The sequence below is a fragment of the Neodiprion pinetum genome, chromosome 6 (assembly GCF_021155775.2).
Source record: "Neodiprion pinetum isolate iyNeoPine1 chromosome 6, iyNeoPine1.2, whole genome shotgun sequence".
NCBI classification, from domain to species: domain Eukaryota; kingdom Metazoa; phylum Arthropoda; class Insecta; order Hymenoptera; family Diprionidae; genus Neodiprion; species Neodiprion pinetum.
The window spans coordinates 25,098,310-25,124,036 of NC_060237.1; the positions used below are offsets into that span (position 1 = coordinate 25,098,310).

At 46.7% G+C, this 25,727-nt stretch overlaps 1 protein-coding gene across 3 annotated transcripts in view; it reads left to right on the plus strand.

Moving 5' to 3' along the window:
• Positions 1 to 25,727, plus strand: part of LOC124221654 (myocardin-related transcription factor A) — a 168,849-nt gene that overhangs the window by 122,203 nt on the left and 20,919 nt on the right. Inside the window, exons 1-2 of one of the 3 annotated variants that reach the window (XM_046631861.2) lie at positions 14,943 to 15,428; positions 18,915 to 19,412. The exons of the other annotated variants lie outside the window; for them this stretch is intronic. Of the exons in view, the coding sequence (XP_046487817.1) occupies positions 19,322 to 19,412 (91 nt within the window). The 5' untranslated portion in view covers positions 14,943 to 15,428; positions 18,915 to 19,321. Of the gene's footprint in view, positions 1 to 14,942; positions 15,429 to 18,914; positions 19,413 to 25,727 lie in introns of those variants that run through there. 3 annotated transcript variants of the gene reach the window in all.

Consider the following 25,727-nt stretch of genomic DNA (forward strand, 5'->3'; position numbering starts at 1 on the left):
TTATACGACAACGATCAGCGAGATTAACGAGTAAAACAGAATGAAAAAATTACTCGCGAATCAAAGATCCGGGATATTTGGGACCGGTGTGAACGTGGCCGGACCCAAACGGTGCCCCAAAGTTTCGTGAGGCCCCCGGGGCAGCGGCGGCATCTTCGACCGAGGAGTTCACAAAGGTCTGACTCACCGGGCTCGGGTACAAAACTCGAGGGGTCAGAGGGTCAGGCGCGGGGCCCTGTGTTCCCTGTCACGCGATATGTTGCTCGTATGTTATGATACCGGTGTTAGGATCTGTTGTTTCATCTACGGAGCGTGCGCGGCGCTCCAACGTGAATGCGGCCAAGGCTCAGCCACAGCCACGGACGAATAATCCCCTTCCGCAGAGCACGCTCGTGATGCATGATGGGATGCACGCGGTGCGCTTTCGGGGCGCGTGCAGCGCGTGGATCCGCGTAAAATCGAATCGAGAGGGAGGAAGAAGACGGAAGTCCGCGCGGCTTGGCGCGGCTTGGCGCGGCGTGGCGCGGCGTTACCGGACCCTTTCACGCACCCGCCGCGATGCCCTGTGATCGCCGCTGCACGTTCCTGCGACCGACTTGTATAATATATACTCGAGCATCGCACTGCGGACGCAATTGCCCTCAGCTCGGATACTGTTTGATAAGTCGTCCCTGCGAGCGGTCGGTCACTTTGTGACTTTAAAGGTACGCGTGCTTTGAATACTTAGAACCGTTGCTCAGGGCTCATCATGCCCAGCAAACGTTTCATCCACAGAGCTGACTGTCGTCAGGCTTGTAAGCTCTGTTTCCTTACAACTCTGAGCACAGGATACTTGCCGTACTTGTTGTTGTTACGACCGATCGGGAAAATTGTTGGGGGGCCGAAAGCTTCGAATCATCGACGTTCGGATGTCGCCGGTCTACAGTTTTCCTCGTTTATTTTCATTTTCTACAAAACCGTCGAGAAATTCGATTTCTGGGTGCAATTCAAACCAGTCGGTACGAAGTTCTACAATGCAGCAGGCAGTTAGTCCAGCCGTAGACCGTAAGAAAAGTTCTTCTCGATGGTTTATTGATCGCGAGGTGCTGTAGAAGTGGGACCGGGATGTAAGCGAGACGACAAGCGGTCGACTCTGCAATTGATGTGGCAATCGAGGCGGTAGGAATACCCAGGACAAATTCATCTTTGTTTCGGACTTTCACGCGCTGACAGTTGACGAGTGGATCGACGGGGCGCGAAGGAGGCGATATTCGGGGCTATAAGTCCTTTCGACGAAACGAAACGTAATCGCGGAATGTCAATGTATATTCGATTTCGTTAATCGTGACTCACGATCCTTTTCCGCGCTCCGGCCATATAACCATCAAGATCTGGGTTACAAGGACCGCCGAGATGTCGATTAATCTAGATAAGTACGTCATTTTTTCGAACGTTCGCACACCACGTCACATGGGAGCGAAAATAAATAGCAGAGATACCATCGTCGCTGATCCGACCGGGTGTTAATTTTTCGCATCAATTTATTTCGCTTCTTTATTTTTTCTTCTCTTTTCTTTCTGTCGTCGGTTTTTTTTTTTTTTTTTTTAAATATTTTTGTTTGTTTTGTTTTTTACTCGATCGCGAAAGAGAGAACATATATTTACCGCGGGCTCGCATCGCTGCATAATAAAATCGAAACGGGTCGGTTGGTTGCAGCTGAGCGAGAGGCGCGACTTACTGCCGGATAAAAACGAAAATTTGCATATCTTCGTCTCTCGCGGTATGACCGGCGTATCTTCGTGTTCGAGAGGCGCTTGATACGAAATATCTCGGAAACGTCGACCGGCGTATATTATAGATGCTTTGATATACGAATACACGTATACACGCATTGGGGCTGACGCCGACTTGCCGAGGGCGAGGAGAACGCCAAGTCCGTCCCCTTACCGAGGAGAGAACCATGGACCACCTGCGTCAAACCGCAACACTCCGCCACACTCGGGGTGACGCCTATTATTCATTGGTCAAAATTAAGGCCAACAGTGAACCGTAGCGGAGGAAATTTTTTTGAAAAATTATCGCCGTCAAGGCTGTTGTTTGATAGAAATTGAAACGTGCAGGTGCGTTTGCTCCGCAACTGCGATGCACGGCTAACAAGGTGGGAAAAATTAACCATCTCTGCGCACGAGGTACGGCAGAAACCCTCTTTTATTGGGTGGCTACATCACCTCTCTATTTAAGTGCCCGATTCAATATCTCGCATAAATTTCACGATAGTCCGACGACCGGCCGAGGAAAGGCGCTCAGCGACATACTGCGGTTAACAATCGGTACTTAAAAGCTAAACTTAAACCTATAGGAGAGAGACAGAGAGAGAGAGAGAAAGATTCCGCGTTCTTCGACTTTGTCCCGCTCGGGATGGCGCACCCTGCGGTAGTTACAGGCCACATACATATTATGGGAGCGACGCGTTACTCCGTCCCGCGGGAATAACAAAAGACGAACGCACGCTCCGGCGCATAAAGTCTTATGGAGCATCTTGCGTATAATGGTGGTTTTATACGTATGCGGTACCTATACAATCCACTCCTCGAACTACACGTGGGCAATTGCACACCGTGTCGTTCTTCGTTACCGAGGGCGTTTCGCCGTCGTCGGACTATATACAACGCCCGGGGCGAAAGCACAGTGATGAAAAATTTGCAAAATCCGTGAAAGACTTGGTTACTGCTTACAGCGTTGCACAACGCGCATCTCCGGCTCGGGGTGGAGAAAGTCTCGAGCAGGAAATAAGACGGAAAGAAAAAGAAACGGGGGTGGGGAGGGAGGCCGGGAATAATAATAAAACGAGATATCTGGGTACGACTCCCGCACGTGGGCGGTCGTATTGTTAGCGCAACAAGGTATGCGGCCGTACTTCGGCGCTTCTGTGTCCCTCCGGGATCCCGGCTTGTGGGTGTGCTTAATAAGAGGACGTGTGTTGGTGCGGGGCGGTTAATAAGGCCCCGTGTGTGAGTGCGTCGGGCGTATGTAAATCGGACGGACCCATCTGCAGTAGGTAGGTTGGTACAGAGAAGAGAAGAGAGGAGAGGAGGTACGTTACGGGGCGCAAGTCCCGCCGAGCAATCTTCAAAAGCGGTGCCGCCGTGCCGCGCAACCGCGATAACACACATTATTCTGCTGCCCCGCGTCTCGCAGAGCTCCTTTGCAACTCTTTATACTCCTCTTACTGTCTTACTGTGCATGCCCCGATCCTTTGCCTCTTCTATACGTGCGTGTCCTGTACCTACCATGTGTAATCTATAATACGTAATTCCGTGAACGAAACGGTTGCGGCGCAGCCTATGACGAGCGAGGAAGTCATAAATTTCACGGTTGGAAATGAAATTGTAAATCGAAGGGACTTGAATGACTGCAATGTTGTACGAAACAAAAAGGAATCGATGTCGAGATACGTGACTCAAATCGTTGGAAATCATTCCGAACTTTGGAATTACGCGACAAGCGTCGTGAATTGCCCTTGTGTCATTGCGGGTCTCGCGGTAAACACCGAATAGTTTCAATTCATTAACGTTCCACTGACTGCTGTTAGTAATCATACTGTTTCGTATGTGTTTTCAAAGATTTTCCAGCATTCTGGCCGATATTCAGTGACTTGCTGTCGTTTTCTGTGATTCTATATCTTAATAAAAATCACTCGGATTCAATTTGTTTATAAATCTAAGTCATTCGTTTGAGCACGTACGTGATATTCCGCGTTACGTCGCCGCTCGGTTTCCTACTTCGTTAAAAAATTCTGGCGGTGCGTGTGGAAGTGTCGAAGGCCGAGGAACGGCTGATCGGTAGGTGATACCGCGACGACGATTAACACAGCCCTTTGTCAATTAGGAAATAACGTGGAAGAGAATGCAAATTTGCTGTGACTGATTCGATCGTGTCTCCGTGACTGACGTTGATCAAGTGTATCGAATGCAAACGGGGTTTTCATGCGTCGCAATGCTGCACACGCGCTCAATCAGGAAACATATATAACGTGCCTACTGATTTCTTGATTTCAAGTTTCGAAAGGTGCCCACGCTTTCTATCTTTTTCAGCATGATGCAGGAAATCGCACGAAACGTCACGTACCCGGTACCTACTCGACTAATATCGTCACTCGTTAATGTCGCGCAGAACCAATTAGCGTTATTCGTCTTCAATTGCAATTGCCTCAAACGTTTTTAAGCGTTCCTTTGCAATTGAGATATAGTTATTCTTATTATGTCACGCTTCGTCAAACTTGAGCCACAAATAATTCGAATTGCGACGATTGTCGTATCTTTAGAGAACCGCGACAGGTTTATCGTGGACTTTGCGTACAACCGTCGATTTATCTTATTCTGAGAATGATGAAGAAATCTAGAGCACATTGTATAATCAGTGCGGTGCAGAAGGCGGCTTGGACGGTTCGCGCAAAAGAGGATGTGGTCGTGTGACCGGCGAATCACATCGGCACAAATGTCTCTCCTTAAATTGTCACTATGGAAAGAGACATCGAGATTTTGCATGTATGGCAGTTTATAATAAACACTTCTCGCCGGATTGCCTGTTGTTTGTGCGTATAAATTACACGGTGATGAGAAAAACAAATTTCTTTGAAGAGGACTATAAAAATATCCGGATAACAATCGCGCACTCGTGCCGCCGTTAACAACAATGATTGGTACGTACACGTACGGTCAGTGTTGACCAATTACAAATAAGGAAGGAATTAGAATCGATGAGGAGCAAGGCTGCAGATTCGAAAACTCAAAACCGTAAATCTGACCAAATCCCGAACGTAAGTTACAAACGCGAGCATAACGCGGTATCTATTCAATTTTCACAATTCATGACCTGATAATGAGCAGCTGTGAGCGGGCGGTCACGCAACGATCCCGAAACATCCGTCGGGAGTCTGGTACATACGCCTAATTTGAAACGAGAATGTAAGAAGAAGGAGCCGAGGAATAAATCACTCGGCAAGATAAATTCAACATTTTAATGCAAATTATCGCTCCTCCCGCTCACCACCTACGGCTTAAAAGCCCCGCCGCCTGATTGCCGGTATGAAAATAAATCAGAATTATAATCGAAATGATCAGAAATTCGAGCGGGGCGGTAGGCTGTAATATCTCGTTAATACCTGCCACGGCGGTGAGTCGTATAAATTTGAAAACCTTAGACGTCATGCACGCACGTCCGATCCTACGGATGGCCGAAAGTTCCTAAGGGCTTTACGACGTTCTGATAAATTAATATCGAATCGCGGTCCTTCCGCGTGTTGGCATTGCACGTCGACCCGCGTCTGTGCGATCGTCCACACATCGACGTGACAAGACTGGGATACCATAACTCAACGGACATCTTCCGGCTCTGCCGGCAAATATATGTATCTACGCATATACATATATATGTATACACACACACACACACACACACACACACACACACACACACACACACACACACACACACACACACACACACGTATATGCTATAAATACTCCGAATGTTGGAGAACACATAAAATACATAAAACGCATTGAAGGCGGCATTAATTCAAACAGTTTACATGCTACGGGCGGGTGAAAACCTCCTCTGCTTCTGTTGTTAAATTTAAGAATAAACCAAATGAAAATCTCATATCCGCAAAGCTCGGCTACACAACGATGTGTAGTGTACCTATTTCTAAGGCGAAATCTGGTCTGTAAAATGAATATTGTAATAATATTTACCCATGCCAGAAAACAAAACCTTCCCTTATTATGCCGATTATATTGCCAGACAAACTGTTACGCTTGTACGTCTACGTATTAATATAATACACTATTTCACACAAAATAAATATAATTATTTTGCAATACGTCAGGTGAACGTACATGATTTTTTATTCTTATACACGTCTGACCAAGCAATGAGAGCAACTCACATACTCTGTTGAAAGCTTTTTTCCGAGATTTATCTAGGTAATTAATAACACATCATCGATGCAAATGTTATGGTCATGATTTTTTAACAATGATTAAAATATGCGAAGCGAATTGGAATAAGAATCCGTCGGGAGTTTCAAAGAAAATAAGTATTGCTGAAAATCGTGGAAATTTATTTCGAAAAATTCCCCATAATCTCCAAATTCAGCTAAATTTTTAGAGGCAAATAATTCAGCAAATTTTTTCCCATTCCTCTCCATCTATGCCGCCACTTCTCGAGTTTCCCGCTCCTTATCGTCCAGGAACTTGCGGTGCATACCATTCGCTAGTTCGTGACAGGAACAGAGAAGCCATCGCAGCTGTTTCAACACATTAGGTACGTTATTTCTATACGTGAAAGTGAGCGAGCTATTTTCCGCGTGAGATAAAAGACAAGTTATACGTCTGCAGTCCTCAAAGCTACGAGGTCAATCCGGCCATTTCCCAATCGCGAATTGGGTCAATTGCCGCTTTTCCCATCCTCTGACCCATGGAACTTTCCGTGTTGTTTTTCCATTCGAGTCGAAGGGACCGCTTGGAAAAAATATGTGTTTTTATTTCCCTCGGTCATTTTCATGCACCACTCGCCAAGTATTATCATCTATTTGGCACCGTTCCAGCGCCCCAGCTTACTTCCCGTGAATGCAAACAGACGCGCGAGTGATTATCACTGAAAGAGTGAATCCGTTCTGCCGCCTGCGAATCTGCTGTTACACTAAATGGCAAGCGACTCGAACGACCCGCAGGCTGCAGAAACGCTGTAAGAATAGCTCTTGCAATTTAGAGAAAAATAAGGATGTATAAAAACTGTTGATACCATCGATAGGTTTTGTCTCAAATCTAGTCATCGTTGTCACGCCGATCGCTACCGAAACCGAAGGAGATTGAACAACGGCTTGTTACGCTGACAATGAGCAGGCAGTTCTCCAAATGGAGTCCAATTCAGGAAATGAATTATCGAACCCTCAAATCCTCTCGACCAAGTCAGACCTGCCAGCCGCAAAGCAAGGGCACAGCCTCGCTGCAGCAAAAGGTGACTCTACGTGAGTGAAGTGTGTACAAGTTACGTACCCTGGAAGATTTGCAGAAGCGTGGTCGCCTATCGCGCCCGCTGGTTGACTGGCAACGGACGCGGGTTGCCGGTTGATAAATCGAAGTTGAGTAAAATTATAGGCCTGCTGAATCTTGCACCTAGACCGGCCGGTTGTCCGTAGTGTGGGTCAGAGATTATTCGTTCGATAACTGCGGTATTTTCGTGTCTTTTCCGTCCTCTTTCTTCGTTCTTTCAGCGGTGGAACGCGTCATCGGGCCAAAGCGGTCGTTCGGTATAATTCCCGCTCCGCGAATGAATTATCATCTACCAGAAGTGATACGAGAATCCAATTTTACCCGCCTCTTGTTATACGTATATTAAACACACATATTCGTAGGAGGCTCGTTCCGTCTTCGCGTCTGCCGCGGTTGCACAGATACCAACGCGTCAGAGTTGAGGCTCTTCGGGGCTTAAGGGGGAGTAGACATTAATAAGACGACACATCAGAGGACAGACTTAGAATAGAGCTGGGAATAGATTTTAACAGCACTGGGCCACATAGCCACAACGGTGAGACGCTAAATATCCTACGAGACAATAATATAGCGCGTGTTTGGCAAAGAAAACAACCCGACTACACGGTGCGCGCCTGCCATGCAACCCCGGATTACACGCCGTTCCAGTTTCCCTTAATATTTCCCGACCCAGCTTTGTCCGCGCCTCGGTATTCCCAGCTTTCGCTCCGCCCGCGTGCCACGACAGAAAAGAATTCTTCTTCTTCTTCTTCGCGCTGCAGTTTTTTTTCTCCTTCTCATCATCGAGGCAAAAGGAACCACTTGTTTTCTTCCAATTCGAATCAGTGTTCACGTATCGATAAACGTCAAGTTTCTGGTATTTCATAGAAATGTCATAAAGTACGAGTTATTCGGTATCATAGACACCAGATGTCAGCGAAAAATCAGCGTGTAAACCGGCGCAGCGTTCTATAGCTGCTCGAAATCTCTTCGAACTTTATGAACCTGAACTTATTTTAGGACTTTTTTATTTCCTTATTCTGCATAATGTCATTACTGTAACGTTGATTTTCCTTACGCGAAGTGTCCAGGCCTCACCTTGCTCGAATTTTCAAACCTCATCGGGAATTCATGGCGTAACGAAACCCTTAGCCTTGATTCCGGGACGAGTCTGCACTTTATCAGCATAATTTTCAGCGGTCGACTTCGTAACGGGCACGAGTAGCTAGTTTCATTTCTGCCTTCTGCACCCTTACTATTTGATCGCCTAAACTGAATAACTGCTTTTTATTGAATTAATCATTTGTCATAGGTATCTGTTTTTACTGTTACGTAAACTTTTTGCGTCAATTATTCGATCACTCATCCGAACATATCCACAGACTTGGAAGTTATCGGTGAAAAATTCAAACATTTCGACAACATTATAACGTTATCAAGTATTCCTGTTTATTTGAGAACGAAGTTGTAATTTTTCTTTGTTTCATTTTATTCCCTCAAAGCTGACTAAGTGAAGAAGCCTATCAAGAGAGCTTTTTTTACACACACATCTAAGTGACGAAGCGACGAATGACACAGACAATTAATTTAGATGGCGACGATTGAGCGGCAAATCGGCAAACTAAATGTAGAAACACGAGCGAACGATGTTACACGCGGGAGATAGACACGTGCGTGCGTGAGATGCGTGAGATGCGTGCTTGCGGCACCTGACCGCTCTTTTCGACGTAGAAACACGACAGGCGATGGAGCTTCGTTCGATTCGAAAGTAATAAGTTCCGATCGGAGTGGTTCGTTCGTTTGGAGCGGCCAGCAGCGGCAGTCGACGTGTCATTAAATCGTCGGGAGGATTTAATGAGATTATTACCGATGGATTGGCAGCGTTGGACCGGCGCGTACCCGCGTACCTACTCGCTAGTTACGTAATTTCATTGCCCCATGGAGGAATGCGCCCGGGTTCTATCGAGACGAAACTCGGGTCAAGGGGCCGAACGCGCCCCTCGTACCTCCACGAAACACTGTGAAGGTAACATCAGCTGGGCAAGAGGCACGGGCACCATGACCATCGCTCCTCAGCCCAACTTCACGCTACCGTCGATCTCGATCCTTATCTTCGATCGGTCAGCATTTTTCATCGTCTACATGACTGGTTCCCCGGAATTATCGGCAAGAAATAACCGGCCGATATGCGTAGACATCAGGAATACGTCGAGATGATGAGCCACCGACTACGATTGGGAAACCTAAATTTTAACCTGTTCTGAAATGCCTCAAGATTTGAATTCGCACAGTCATTCTCGGATGACCAAACACGTGTTATAAACAACGTCGTAATCCCAAAGGGGAAAGGACATTTATCACTGTGGTGCATTCATCTTGAGTTTGCTCAAAATTCTGTGAGATCATTGAATTTGCATTTTGTGGTTCGCCTCTTTAGCGAAGACACATCGAGTCCTTGCTGTTCCGGATCGAGGTTGACTTAAAACGTTCCACAGCGCGAAGAGTGTGTAAGAAGGCGACAAGCAGCGATAGGAGCGGCGGCAAAGAGGGAAGCTTTGTAGCTTTGTAAGTTGGTGGTTTGCTCGTGCGGCTTTGCGGCCTGCAGTGCTGCGGGTAACAAACAACTCGCAAATCCTCGCTGTCAATTTAATCTCGCCTTGGATCCCAGAGAAATGTTAATAAGGTCTACCAGTGCTGAGGATCGCAGCTCGCCTCGCTGACCGGCTCGAGCGCTTTGCAGGCGGCACCCACAATCACGGGGTGTTTTCGCCTTTTTGCAAATCAAAATAAACACTGAATCGAAGGGGAAATAAATAGAATATACGAGAAAAAAGTAAACGGGGAAGAAATGAGGGAGGAGGGAAAAAGTAAAATCCGCCACTTGCGGGGACGCACAATCCAGTTGCGGAAATTGTGCGGTCCGAAGCGAACGACGTCGCGCGCATACATGCTACAAGACATCGCGGTACCTATACTAGCTCCATTTTCCCTCCAGCTTCGAGGATAGGAGCTGATAAAATACCTATGTCCGATCGTCCGTGAAGTATCGTTCATGCACGTATACATATGATCCTCTGCCCATGGAGGTTACAATTTACAGAAGCACGGCTGTGGCAGCTCGCACAATTAGCGAGGTTGGAATTCGCGTCGGTCCGTCAATCAGTCAGTTCTGATCTACTCGTCCGCTCCATTTCGCCTCGCAAGAAGTCTCTTGAAGTAAAGAGATCGTAAAGATCGTTCGCTCGTCCGTCTACCGTCCGGCGATCAGTTTGCGCGGGCAAAGAGAATTTGGCCATAACAACTCGTGCGCGCATCATCCTCGGAATCGTATATTATTCACATTATTCATTTTGGTGAGCGGTAAAATCACGCTTCGTGTGACAATTACGCTTAACGGGTGAAACGAGGGACCAACCATCTCGAGGTTTATTTGTTCTGGCAAAAGTTTCGGTTGACCAAACGACGTCGAGTCGAGCCGATCTTACGTCGCGTGGTCGGCGGTACCGAAGCTGGCGCTTAGCCTATGCCAACAACCAAATGACCGAGTAACTGCCTAGATGAAATACAGGCATCTCGGGACAAAGGGCGATTATGCAGCGCTTCGGGCTTGTTTTTCAGACGCGCACTTTTCCTCCTAATATACACGAGCATCCCTCAAAGAACTCTCCAAGACCGCCGCGATTTTCTTCAAAATTCTAACACGTATGGAAATCGCCGCGAGACGGACGTGAACATGATTCAAAAGTCAGCTTTCAATATCATGTTTCGCAAATGTTGCGGAACCCTGTAAGAAGCCGTCCTCGTTTCTTCGGGCAACAATTATACTCGTCTGTCAAATTAGCTACACCATAATTAATGGACTCAACGATCGATCGGGTTACACTCGAGCATTTGTTTATTCACTTTTTTCTTTTTTTCCTCGAGTCTTCTCCCTCCAAGGCAAGTGTAATTACGCGTCTAGATTCTTTTCCATTTGTTTTGTACAGTTTCGAAGCGGAATATGCTGGTCGCAATCCGTCAGCGGGTGCTTGAGGAAAACCTGCAGGAGAGGGTTAATGTTTGGCTAACATGCGACGGTGCAGCTTTATTCAAACCGAGGATATAATTCTTCGCCGTCGATCGTTGTAAGACCGGCAAATATCATCGTCGTACCTGATTGATAGAATTTCGACTTACCGTATATCCCCTCGGCACTCCGCCTCGTAGCATTGACAGCCTTTTACCCCCACTCCGTCCCTCTCGTTAAATTGCCCAACCAACGGTATTGAACTCCTCGGCCATTAGACGCGCCAAACAAATGGCCATACCTACGCGTAAATTCTCTGCATGGTAGGTATTTCTTAACGTCGCTTGTAACAGCCACGAGCTGCATGCGCTTGCTGTCCTGAAGCCACCGTTCATCTCTAAGGTCCTTGCTATAACCACTGGAAAAGCGACTTTATCGCGGAGAAAAGATCGGTCGAACATCCGCCGATAGAATCTCGCTTGACACGTTTTGTTGCAACTTCGCGCAATAATAATGTTGGGATGATGGGGAAAAAAGCAGGTCGGGTAGTCGGTATGGCATGTTTTCACGCAAAGGAGCTTCGGCCACGGCTCTCAATCCAAACGTGGACCACTTATAAGTTCAAGTGCCTTAAGCTTTGACTGCGCGGATATCCTTATCGCGGCTGGTAGTAAGCCACGTTCCCGTTCCGAAGACTCGACGAAAAGCCTACAGCTTACGTTGAATGCGCCCGAAGATATCGGAAGCGCCGTTTCTTGGTGTGAAAAGGTGATTACGAGAAGAAAGAAGAGCCGGACTTGACGTTCGACCTTGAAACGAGGACTCTTCTACACGCATCTGACCCAATTACGAGGCCCTCTTGTCTCACCGTCGCTCGCTGGTGCGGCTTTCGGGAAAACGAATCTGGGTCGCAAAGCGTGACGTATCGCGAGCTTCGCAGGCACTTCGGAGGAAAAAAGCGGTTTGGATGCTTTGCGGGACTCGATAAGCGAGCTCCGGATAAAGGTTCTACTAGCTGTTACTGTGTGTGCATGCAACTCGCACGTAATCTTTGGCTCGAACATCATCGCCCGTTATTGCAAGTAAATGTGCATCAGTTGCAGCGTGCAGCGGCGAGCGTAATGGCATTGTAAACCGTGTGCGAAACATTCGTTAACATTCTCCGTAGGACGGTAATGACAGCCGGTAAGAAAACCCCGGTATTTGTTCCGACTTAACTGTGTTAATCTCGGCGCGGGTTAATTGTGTGTTAGAAAATTAATAGAACAAGTCCTGACGGCCGCTGAGCGTTATTAAGACGAGCACGGTAATCTTCGCCTCCTCGTCGGGCGACAAAAACGTGTATTTATTCGCACGACTCCATCCGGTCAATGCACGTTGTATATCGTCGGGGTCCCGCTCACTTCTCCCCGATAATATATCGTATACCTGTCATGAAAAACGGTATCTCGCCTTCTCGTTTTTATAAAGTTTCACAAACGAATGACATTGGCGGAAAAGGAAGAGAAAAAAAGGAAATAAATAATAAAGGAAAAAAAAAATAACAATATTTCGCAATCAACGGATATACGCTGCAACCTTATGCTGATTCGAGATACGATTTGTGCATGTGTTGGTATTGTGTCACTCTGGAAAAACGGAGGAGGGGCATATTACATATACGCATAGGTATGTATAACGTGAGAAAAATTGACGTTTAATTAAATTTTCTCTTCTGCGTGGTTGGCGCGTATGATTAAAATCGGTATATCGGTTGTTTATTAACCTGCTTGTATCTTTCGTTTCTTTTCATATTTTTTTTTTTGTCTCCGTCCTTTTTCCCCACTTCATTCTCTCTTACCACTTCACCTTATTTCGAGAGCTAAATGTCAACTCGCCCAGATCGCCCGCTGCTCTTCGGTCGGGTAACTGCTTCGCAGGTTAACGTAGGCGAAATTTTGAGGCGATTTCGACAACCGGTGCTCGCGTGGGCGATTAAACCGCAACTAATCCGATCCTGACCACACGTCTAGCCTGCACCTCAAAAGTTTTTATAAACTTTACAAAACATCCGTGGGCGAAGCGTCATTTCCGAGGGCCTCGGGGCTGGAACCTTGTCGCGTATTATACGCTTGTCCCTAGGCTGTCCGAGTGTGCGTGCGTATCCAGCGTACTCTGTCCATACCGTCTACACATCGCTACCTTGCCCAGAGACGCCGAGAGTCCCTTAGCGTGGGCGGTTATTTCCGGTTTTAATGATCGATCGTTTGTTCGGAACATCGACGTGTGATAATTTCGAAATTTCACCGCATAACAGACGCTCGCCTCCCACGCCCCGAAAGCTCCATTTGCAAAACCTCCGATCGCAGGAGTGAAAAATATCATCGCGGTGTACTTGTAAATTGTGTATAAAACGGAGACTCGTCCGAGTCGGAAAAGAATCAAGATTGCTTGGCTAGACAAACTTCAGCGAGATTCGAACCACAATGACGTCAGAGTCTGCGGTCCTCGTACCGGCGCGTATAATTCAGATTAGATCTCTAATCGTTGGTTCTTGGAAAAGCAATTACACTCGTGTTATACGCGATCGCCGAGTTCCCTCGACGCGCTTTAACCAATGGACAGGTATTACAAACGAACGGATCTTTCAGGCCTCGTGCTGCAACGGTGCATCGCGACAATCAGCTGCGATTTCTGGGGCCTTTAAATTCTCCTCCACGCCGCCGCCTACGACTCAAGGGCCGCGGCTGACTCTGCGGAAATCCGACCCAACTTCCTCGCGTCCAATTAGCACTCCGAGCACGCGTTTTGCTTCGTCTCTTCGTCTTCGTCTTCGTCTTCGCCTTCGCCTTCGTCCTCGTCGACTCCTTCCCCCGATCCCCACCACCAGGCCGTCCTGCCCCCCACCGACGAGACGCACGTCGTTGCGTTATCGGCTGATTCTCTCTCTCTCTCTCTCTCTCCCTCTCTCTCTCTCTCTCTCTCTCTCTTTCTCCGTCAAGCGAGCCGCGACCGTAGATGAGGATGCTGCAAGGAGGCGCGGAGGAATTGTTATGTCAGATTTGAACAACCGTCTGCCGTGTATTACGTTCCAAGATTACTTCCGAGTTTCTACGAAACGGCCCGCAGTCATAAGTTACATCAAATGCCGTACCTACATCTCTCCACTCGTAGAGAAGATTGCGTCGAAATGATCTTGCTCGTAAGAATCTTCCACCAGCGCGAAACTAGTTTCAGATTTAATTACTGGTAAATCGTTCGTCTTCGTCGGATCGGAAAGAACGGGTTCGCGGGCATTATATATCGTATACATATATATCCGATACGTATAATATACGTGTACCTAATCTTCCGCCAATTAAACTGCAAAAGAAGAAGTTTCTGTGATTTAAAAGGAAAAAGAAGGGTGAGGGGAAAAAAGAAGGAGGCGAGTTCGTTAACGCTTACACTGCATATGTAAACTAGACGCGAAAAGTAAACAGACCAACCTGCCCCCCCCCCCCCCCCCCTTCCTCTCTCTCTCTCGGTCTCCGTCTCTCGCCTTATCCCTACCAGAAATTTCGCTAGGGACACGAGCGAAAGAGTCCTGACCAAAGAACCGTAAGAATCGCAGAATCGGCCGACCGAAAGTCGCAGTACTAAAAAGCGAGATCAGGCACGCGCCTATGGGCGTTCTCTCTCGGTGCCCTCTCGCCCCCTCCTCCTCCCCCCCCCTCTCCCGCCATCGTGCCCTCTCTCTCCCTCTCCCGTGGTGCAAGCGCAGAGCCGAGGCCCACGGTCCGGGCGGAGGGCCCGTTCTTCGCGGGAGTTGGGTCCCCACCAAGAAGGTCGTACCGAGACCCAACCAACACACCGCGGGCTCGCCGCGTTGAATTTCTACCTCCTGCAGGGGCCGTCACGTGGTCCCGTACAGGCTCAGCGGCGCACACAACCTCAGTGTGGGACGAGACGACGGACCGGGTGATCAGAGCAGAGACTTTAACCGATTTCCTCGAGGAGGACCAAGACGGTGGACGCAAGCGTGGTCATGCGTTGTTTGACGCGTTATTCCATATTTGTCGAGCGGCGGTGTATTATTCGCGAGATAAAAACGTCACCCCGCGCTCCAGCCGATGATCGTTTTCAATTTTTCGCCGTACTTCATACGACGGTCAGAGCGTAATTCGCACGCGCGATTATCGACCTTTTCTTTTCGCCGTTTATTTTTATGCGATTTTTTCGCAACGTTGCTCTTGCTCGTTTGTACAGTGTCCTCCGGTCGGCTCTTACATTCATTTCATCCCTTGATTCTTAAACCTCGATAACAGCGAAGCCCGAGTTTGGGCCCCGGAATTGCGAGTCTTTCGGGTCGCGGTTGTGTATTTTTGTTTTCTATCTTCCGCTACGTCTACCGACGCGACGTAACGCCCGGGTGTGAATAGTGCAACGTAAGCAAAGTTTCATACCATGATTTTTATGACAAACTCATGATTTATTCAGCTTTTTATTGATTCGTTGTAATGCCAGCGAGATTCAACGGTGTTGACACCTCGTACTTGTGAATCTGAAAAATCGACAGTAAAATTAAACTTTAAATCAAGTGTCGCGAATTTATCCTTAAATCCTCGTTTGCTGAAATGTGCATGTTCAAACCTGTAAACAAAATTGGCAAAGCTTAAAAATTCGACTAAGTAAATTGTATAGACCATGAGTCAGTGTCGTTAAATTATAAATAGCCTATTCTCCGAGCGATCAATCGCTGTATGAATTAATCCAGTCTCGTATCGACAGACGTGCAAAAGGAATTGTTAATACATTAAACACGTATCAGCGGTTAAACCTTCGGTTTATTTTATTGCCTAATTAGAGCTTGCCTGAAAGGACTTTTAAAAATGTTGTGAATATAAAAATACATGTATATATCGCTTTTTTCTTATTTACTCGGTTTTTCTTGACGTAGAAAAATTCACATGATTTATCACGATTTGTTTTTTTTTCTCTCTCTCTCTTTCTCACGTACGCATAATTTTATTTCCTCTGCAATATGTGAAAAAATATTATATAATTTTTTTTTTCCATCGGGAATATTCGTATTATTCAATCGGAATGTAAAGTGATAAATAATTGAAACATGAATTTGATTACGTTAACGCATGTGTTCGAATCAGAGGTGAAGTGAAGAGACAGCGGTTCGAGACGTAATGAATCGATGCTTATCTACCGACCGGTATAATCTAATAATTATATCAAATCAAATGGCACCTAATGTCAATTAAAATATGTTCAGTAATTCAATCCTCTGTCGGGTTGTGAATACGGAATTAACAAACTGACAGTCGAGTCTCGTGCACTCGTAGGATGTCATAATCTGTGCGTACAGGCGTGAACTTATCCGGCAAGGGGAGAGAAAAGACCGCACGCAGATAAGGCTAACGATCCAACCTCTGTTTCTCGTTCATATTTCTCTCGTTCTCATTCCGCCAGTTGAATTAATTCCTCCGAGATCAAACAAACCTCGACAGCGTTACTACGCTGCAACGTGACATTCGGAACTCGTTGAACGTCCGGCTGATTGGCGTATGTTTTAAATGTAAGGGAACCGTGAAAGTTTGAGAATTTCTTACAAGTTACTTGAAACGACGTTTGAAACTCGTTACCGTTGTTGGTGAACTTTTTGGAACTCTGACCCACCGTGAGACGATCCTCTTGTATATTTAGGGAAATAACTATCAATTCTCTTCTCCGTACGCCTCACAAATTACCGTCCATGTATCACCTGCCAGCTGTGTAACCGGTAAATATTTACAGGCGCACAACTATATTTGAGCATAGTATTACCTCAATATGCACAAGCATTTATCCTCGGCTGTGTTAAAGAGATTCATTACAAATTTTAACGTCTTTGTTCTTGCTGTTTACTCGCGGTTTTCGTTGTCGTATTGGCCGAACTTATCGTCCGCGGGACCCGCCGTTCATTGTCGATGCGTCTGTTGTTATTATACGTATAAATTCTTGAGATTTTGCAAACAATTGTCCTTATCATCGATTTGTCAACCTCAAGGTTGACGATATAATAATGGAAGAATTTTAATAGAAACGTCTGACGTGTGACGGCTGATCCACCGCGGTGTTGTGTAACTTGCGGGATAGCGAGCTGTCAATATCGTCGCGTCGGTTTCACCGTCTGCACCTCGATTAGATTCTTTCATCTCGAGATTTGTTGCGGCTTCGAGTTTATACCATCGTTCGGAATCGCTGGGCCGCTTCGACCACGTGCACTCCAGCATCCGGCATCCCTGCAGCTGGTTCTGAAATATTGATACGAAAATTTGACGGTACGTCGAGTATCGAACGGAGCGAAGGAACGACCGACTCGGAATAACTCGCCTTCCACCCCCTGTCACGGGGGTACTAATGCCGTTCAGACACGCCTCGGCTACCATATCAATTTCGTAACTTGATACGTCATTACCTTAACAAATTACACAATTAACCCCTGGGCCGTTAATTTAAACCGGTTCTCTTATAAATTACAGAAACGTCGTTTTAAATTAATCAACGCGGTATGGTGTATATTTTCGGTATCGTAATTAGACGCACACTTGCACGTGTAACGGGGCTGCAGGGCTCGCGCGTTTCTTTCTTAACCCATAATGCAACCCGCGCATCTTCCCGCTAAATTACCTCACCCGACTATTTATCAATTATATACATGTGAAACGCTCTTGTGAAGCTGCGTTCACACCGGCAGCTATTCGTTATGCTTAACTTCTCCTCCTTCTCAAAACGTAAACGGTCGTCTTCCTTCTCTTGTTACTTACTCGCCACGCTGCTGCGCAAATTCAGACCTTGCCGCGGTTCGAAAAAACCTCAAATTTTGCACATAACGCGTGTCGGACTGCCCTTACTCGTGTGGTGTGCCGAGCTGCAACAACGGCACGTGTGATACACATGGCAGCGATTGGATTAATTCAAACCGATTACCGCAGCGGTTGGTTCCTCGTCACAATTTACCACTGGGCGAGCTAATTGCCTTAAACCTTCGGGGATTAATTAAATTGAATTAACTTTAATTAGCCGTAGAGTTATTAGCCGCATCGGACGGAGCCTTGTAACGTACGTGGCGTACATTCTGTATTTTTTCTTTCTTTTTGTTTCACTTTTTACACTATTCCCAATCGTGTATCGGTCCACACGTGCAGCTTTGGCCGCTGGAGAACAGCCGAATAAAATGCGTGAAGGGTAAAGTTCTTGAGAGAATTCCAGGTGTTTTTATTATCTTCCGTGTAATCGCTATCGATTCGGTATGTGCTGAGTTTTGAATCCACTAAGCGAATTCGAATGAAAGTCTTCTGCAGTTACGGTCTGGTAGATATTTACCAGCCCGGTACATCATACAGTTTGGAAGAACTACTCCGTTCAATGACATTTATACCTTGCGTGGGATTTCTTTTAGTCCCTCGATGAAATTTCGATGCGAGTTTATACGTTTAATCGTAATAACAATGATATCGATGTTGAATTAAAATCCCGATACAAAACGATGAATATAAACGATAAAATGCGTGAATCGCGTTAAATCATATCGAAATAATTTTGAAAGATGCTTAAAAAAAAACTTGTTACGAAATATTTCATTGTGCGTGTATAAATGTAATAATGTTGTATTTACGTGTGCATAATAAAATAAACGTCTGACGTAAAACAGTTTATACTAATTAGAACTTCGTAGAGTTCTGTTAATTAAAGATCATACGTTAATAAAGATCATAAGACCATATATATATACATATATATGCGTGCGCAGAAATAAAAAGTATAACTAAACCACGATCGTCGGATCAACTGTAATTTATAATTAGCAATTAACAGAGGCTTAGTTGTTAATTATGAATTACAGTATAATAGTGTAAACAAAACATATCGCTTCACAGATCACGTGCCCAACGGATGTAGAATAACCAATTTTATACATATACGAACATCTGCAGCATCGACGAAACGGATGTGAAAAACATTTGGAAAATACTCAGATTATTATATATAAAATAGAACTTCAGAACTCATCTAGTCAACCGTGAAGAAAGTAAAACGAAAATAGAAAATAAAATAAAAAACGAAACCAACAACTGTGATCTTCAAACGTACAACGTACTTCAGTGCCAGAGTGACTCAGTTACCTCCTCTAATAAGAAATAAAACGAGAATCCAAATTACAAAAAAGAAAACAACAACGAGAAATGGACGGAGGCGATTAAGTGAAAGAAATAGAAGAAGAGAAACGAAACTTTACAGTAATATATATCTTGTTGCAAGTTATTTATTAAAAATTAAGACAACCATGGTTACCTTGGACACGGAACAGAAACCGGAAAGGCAACACTGCGGACGTCGGATGTGCGCCATTTGCAGACGCATCAAACGTGATAAAGGTAATATTTTCTAGCATTCCTCGAACCGCAACTATTTTCTACGGTTGTAATGCGGTGAAGTTTCGGATGGTAAGAAGTAGGTAAATTTCGCTTATCGCTAGACCGTCATCTGCGCCGAGCAGCGGAACACGAATCCAAAGTAGGCATACATTATGCGTACCTACCACACGCGTGCCTGTACGTATACATACGTGTAGAAGAACACGGTACGTTATAGGTAACCCGAAACCCGAAACCCGAAAGGTCCGCAAAAGTAAGAAGCAAAAAACTTGAAACAAGCAAAAATAAAGAGTCGCGAAGAGCTCGGGCGTGCAGAGAGAAGCGGTGCATCACCATCGTGATATTTTATTATCGAACGTAATAACGATCCTTGCAGTTTTGGGTCATTGGGCAGGGCCATTGTTATCGGCGAACTTTCACATCATGACTCGAAGTAAATACGTTACAGGTACAACGGTAGGTATCGGTATATCAGGCGTGTGAGTTATGCCAGAATTTGAAAGTTTCGTTTCTCCGAGACTCGGCATTTTCATCGGCTAATTACAAAATCGGATCATCATCCACTTTGGAATTTTTTGCTGCGTACGGTTGGCTTGTCCAATACCCCTTGCAGGATCCATCGTTTATCGAATAAAGAGTACATTTTTTATGATCCTTAGATGTGTTTCCTATTGATCGAGGTCTGTGTAGGATAAAAATAATTCGTTGGACCAACAAACAAATCGAAATGTTTATACAGAGACGGTATGAAAATTTGTTGCATCAGCTAGAATTTGGCAAGTTTGATTAACGGGTTTGCAACATTGGGAATCCCGCTTGGCTATGCTTGCAAAATCTTTGCTATTGCGGTAAAAATCCTCGCTTCCGCAGCTAAAATTCTTGCGGTTTCTGTATCAATTTTTTTGTTAATTATCGAATTATTATTTTCCGTTACAAGACGACGATTTGTCCGCATCGTCTCGCTTTTCGTTTCTTCCACGTTACTACGAGAAATTTATACCCTAGGGCTGTTTTCGTGAATCCCGAATATGTAAAAAGTCTGTGACGAATTTCACATATCCATATTAAATTAAGGATTAAACGGAGATACACGTATACGTAAGTATGTATACGTCGCATCTGATGTAGAACGAGCCGGTCGTGCGTTACCTACCTCTTTCATCCGAATAAATCTGGACCTCGTGTCCTGATTACTAACAACGGGTTCATGCGCTTACATAAGCACAGACAACGATCATCCTACGCTTGCGCAAGCTTGCGACATTTCGCATGTGTACGTATACGTACGTACGTACATTGTTTTTTATTTGTTTATTATATCATGTAATACGCATACGGGTGTAGGTAATATATGCCGTACCAGTACGCGTGCAACATGAATAATCCGCGGTTGTTTGTCGCAAATCCCTTTCGCGTCGGCTCGCACGCCACGGATTCCCGTGTAGGCAAGCCAACCCCAGCGTCGTTGTCTCGGGCTGTTTGGAGACCTAAATCCGACGCATATAAATACGTGGTGTACACCGTGCGTGTAATAAATTGACATGCAGCGGTTAGTCAGCGAGGCACCAACACCCTTTGCAGCGTCCCGTATTCTGCGCACGGTCGAAATTCGATCCGATCAGTCATGCTTTGGCAGACAAACTTGACACTCATCGTCACGATTTATTCAATTTATGTTGAGCGAGGGTGTAACCCGACGGCTTTCTCCGCGTGTATACCGCGTGTCCGATACGGAGGCCAGCTACGTCACCGCCGCGTCCAGATGCGCAACCCTCCCTCTCTCCCTCCCGTGGAGCTCGGCAACCGTAATCACCCGTAATTAATACAAATTATAATCCATCCGCGGTTGTTCGATGCAAATCCTCACATTCTCAATCTCGAAACACCTGAAATATTTGTGTAGGCCGTAGTCGCATTGTCTCCCGATCGCGGCTAGGCCCTAGGACCACACCGTGCACCGTGTTCCCATTGATTATTCATTCCGTGGACATAAGTCGGCGCGGTTCTCCGTCGCAGGTACAGTCTCCCTGCGTGAAAGTGACAGACGTACCCACCGACTCTTCGCTCTCGTGCACGGTGTGGATACGGAATGCATGCATGGTCGGGTCGTGAAACGGTGACTAGCTAAGCGGCGCGTACCTACATCGGCCACGCGTGACTCCGCGTAGGTATTCGTTCGGTCTGGGCCTGAAGAGAGAACGTTGAATTTATGAATGAACCAGTGAGGGAATGAATGAAGGGCGTTCGTGGGCGAGCCCACGCGTTATCATAGACGACAAGGCCTGCGGCCGAGCCAGCCTCCTCATGTCCAATTCGAATTCGACGTCGCGTCGGTGTCAAAGACGCGCGACAAGGCTGCACACGTTACGACCGATCGCGAGCAGAAGAACCGTCGTCCGTTCATCTCGCTCACGAATCGAGGAAGGCATCTCGGAGCCATTCGAGACCAACCGATCCTCGACACTCCGTGACCGATAGAACGAACTTGCCCCTCGTCACCCACCCCCAAACCGAATTCGCATCTTTCCGGAAGGAGGTTGGGACAACAACGCACTTCCTGGATTCGTTGCGCCCTCTGCTCCCTCCAGCTCAACCGACATCTGCTTTGGTCTGGTCAGGCTACGGTGGGTCTCGTCCGTGGGCGTCGGTGACACGCGTCGCACACGGTTAACCTAACAACGCATAACAAGGAGAAGAAGAAGGAGAAGAAGAAGAACAAGAGGCGGAGGAGGAGGAGAAAAGGGGAGAGCAACAAGAGCGTAACGTAAGAAGGACGACAGGGACAAGATAGCTGCAATGCCATATCGCCGTCTAGCGCAGCGCTGCGCAGTGGTTGGCGTAGACATAAACCACCCCGTGCTGAAGCGTAGGTATATACGTACTGTACGTACATGTAGAAGCAAGTCCGGAGACGAGGAGAGGCGGGATTCGGTCGGCCGAGCGTGTCTAATAACCGCGGTCGAGAGCCATCGTGGTTTTTTGCCGCGCGATGCCTCCCCCGGCGATTTTCCCGACAATTAATTGTACTTTTGAATAGCGTATTATACGCAGACCTGCCTTGCAGCGCGGCATGCAACGACTCGGGTTATACAGTTTGAAACTGCGCCGTGGATGGTTATCCAGAAATGGAGTTGGTTTCGCCGGTATATACGGTGAGATACGATCGGCGCGGAAAAACGCCATAACTTCGCATCGTATATGGTGGCAGTGCACAGGTGCGTGCCGCTGCAAGCCCCCCCTATCGAATGCGCGTTGAATGTCAATTGTTTCCAACCAACCAGCCGACTCCTTCAGCAATGGCGGAGAGTGGTAGCTCCGGCTAACGAATAAAAAATAATTAGTGTGTCTCAGCAGTGCCTCGCCGGTTCTAGAAATAGACCGGTCGCATAATAATCGCACATCGGGAATCGACGGTTTTGGAAACTTGTTGTATACCGTATCTCACCGATGCACCTACATACCCACCGTGCGTACACGCGCTGGAGGTACACGTTCTCTCTTAACGCGACTGTGTGTTTAATGCGCCGCATACCCGACTCGGTGCCTCGACGTTACCCCGCAGACTTCGATGACGAAATCGGTATTATGGTATATTTTATGAACCCTGCAACGCTCGTCGAGACGCAAGGTAGCGACGCGACGCTCCGTTGTGTTTGTGCGTCGGTTGGCACATCCACACCTAGCCGGCAAGACTCACGTTCCCTGCCAACTTATATACGTACGACGGGCATTAACGCCGCCATTTGTCACAATCGCCATTTTCTTTTCGCAACAGTTTCTCCCCTCGTGTCTTCCATTGGCTCACATCTGGCTCTCAGCCTGCGACGAGTCTCCTTGGAACTGTAACGGTACCTACAACCTGCCCAACTTTCCAGGGTACCTACGATTTCTCCCTACTGTACTTCATTTCATCCCGAGAAAAACTTGCAAGCTTCTGTTCCACCCTACCGCCTTGATACTACTCCAAACGGAGTAAGACTTCTACTCGAATCTTCCGCCCAGGAGATCCTCCGCGTGTTCGTTCGACGGCCGAGATTAAACCCTGCAGCTCGGATGCTTCCTCCTCGACTAATCGATCCGAGATTTATCGAGCGCGTCCGCTGTTACGAAACCCGGTAACAGGCCCTCCATCAATACACCTCGCGATTCAACCGGGGGCCAAATATCATCGAAAATTTAAAACCGCAGTCTCTTCGTAAAGGGTCCGCGGCGCAGCGCGGCTCTCGCATGCAGCAGCTACCGATTTACCGGACTCTCTGGTTTCTTGTGGGTGTAACCAGTTCCGTAGGCTTAGCTGTCAAACCCACGTGCGCCGCCTACGCTTGCGCACATATATATATATATATATATATAAATATACATACACGTGCACGCACACGCGCACACGCAGGCTTACGTGTACGTGTACATTACTATCGGACGACAAGGACGGGCCCTCTGGGAGCGACGGAGATCGAGCGAGCGAGGGGCCCTTCAGGTACGAGAGATGCCGCTTGCGACACAGGAAACGGTTTCACCTCGAGAAGAAGAGGGGGGGGGGGGGGGGGGGGAAGAGAGCGGCCAACCGGACTAAGAAAATTATACGCGAGATCGTGGGAGTTTTGTGACATGCGCGCGATATTGCGTTTGGGAGGGATATTTGGAAAGGGTGTTTCATTGATTTATTTACGTGCATTCATTCACACCGTGTGCATGTGCGTTGGTGGGATTCGTTCCTTCGTTCGTTCGTTTGAAAGATACGAAAAATCGAGGTACCGATTCATTCATTCGAGTTTGCCGACGCAACGTTACCTACAAGTATCAACGTTGCGGTGTTGTTACAGTGGCCAAGAGGCCGTTTCGTAACGATGTATGTTTCGGAAAGACGCGCGATATTGGAACGTTCATCCGTCTTCTCTAGGCTTGCATAATTTTCCTAACCAGATATCGCTGAGATGTTTGTTCTTTAACCTAAAAAATTCCAATCCAATAAACCGTTCTTCTTGACTCGCTGACTGCGCAGCTGACGCGGGGCATTAATTATTTACTCGCAATGCGCGTCGTGATTCAGATCCAAGTGGGATATCGTTCGGCGCGAAATTGCCCAGACACACCAACTGCCCACCCACTCGTATCTTGGACCTACAAAATTTTCCCTACGCGCTTTCAACTCCCTCTCAATAACACGCGGATCCGTGCGCTCGTTCATTACGATCATTTGTACAATAACAAGTGACATTTTCAAACCTCGCATATCTTTCAACGGGTTTTGTCTTTTGGCCACTGTTCATATTATCACGTTATATGTGTATATTGTAATTTTGCAGCTGTAGCGGCAATATAATTCCACTGAATGCTACTTCAAAATAACATGCGGAATCTTCACCAAGAAAATGAGTCGTGATATTTTGAATTACAGTTTTGCGAATAAATGAAAATCCTTCTTTTACATGTTGTATGGTGTTAATTTTTCGTTTTCCTACAATCAGCGCGAATATATCCCTATTTTTAGCGATTCAACGTCAAATACCGTGTACACGACGATTATTCCGTTTGGTTTATTTTAATACTCGGAATCGAAATCGCGCGTAGGATACATTTTTAGCCCGAGTGCAGAGAATATCGAGCTACTGAGAAAAATTTCACTTCGCACGAGTATATACCCTTAAATTATTTCGGATTTAGACTGTCGTTTGCGGCGTACTTATATATATTACGAGCATGTTTTTCACCCGGGCGTTTATTTCGTTGGTAGTATTTTTAATCTCTATATCCCTTCTCGCCGAGGTACCTCCTCCTCCTCCTCCTCCTCCTCCTCCTCCTCATCCATGCACCGAAGGCTTCGCGCGCGACAGATATTTCCCCTTCTCTCTATTTCTCTCTCCCTCTCTAAAAACGGGGTTAACAACACCGAAGAGCCATTTATTTGGGGAAATAAATCAGCCCGGATTTTCATGCGTTTTACACGTTACGCAAATCGTTGGCGGTACATTAATCACCCGATTCCGCGTCCGCAACGTCCGCAGGGACGACGCTGCAGAATCCGTAATATACCCTCTTCGGCCTCTGATGCACTTACCGCGGAGTGGTTTCCTGCACCTCGTAAGTGCGGTAATTCTGCGCCGGTAATAATAATCGCGAGGGATGGACCTTGTCCGTCGATTGGACAGGCGAAAATATTCTCGACGCCTCGCTTGCGCTTCGTGGAAACTTCTTCACCCCATGATGCTCCGCTGCCTTTATTACGCTCGACGATGCGTGCGTGTGGTGTGAGGTGGTACTTCTACCCAGCATCCAGTCGACCCAAATACGAGACGCCGCAACTTCCTCCGTCCA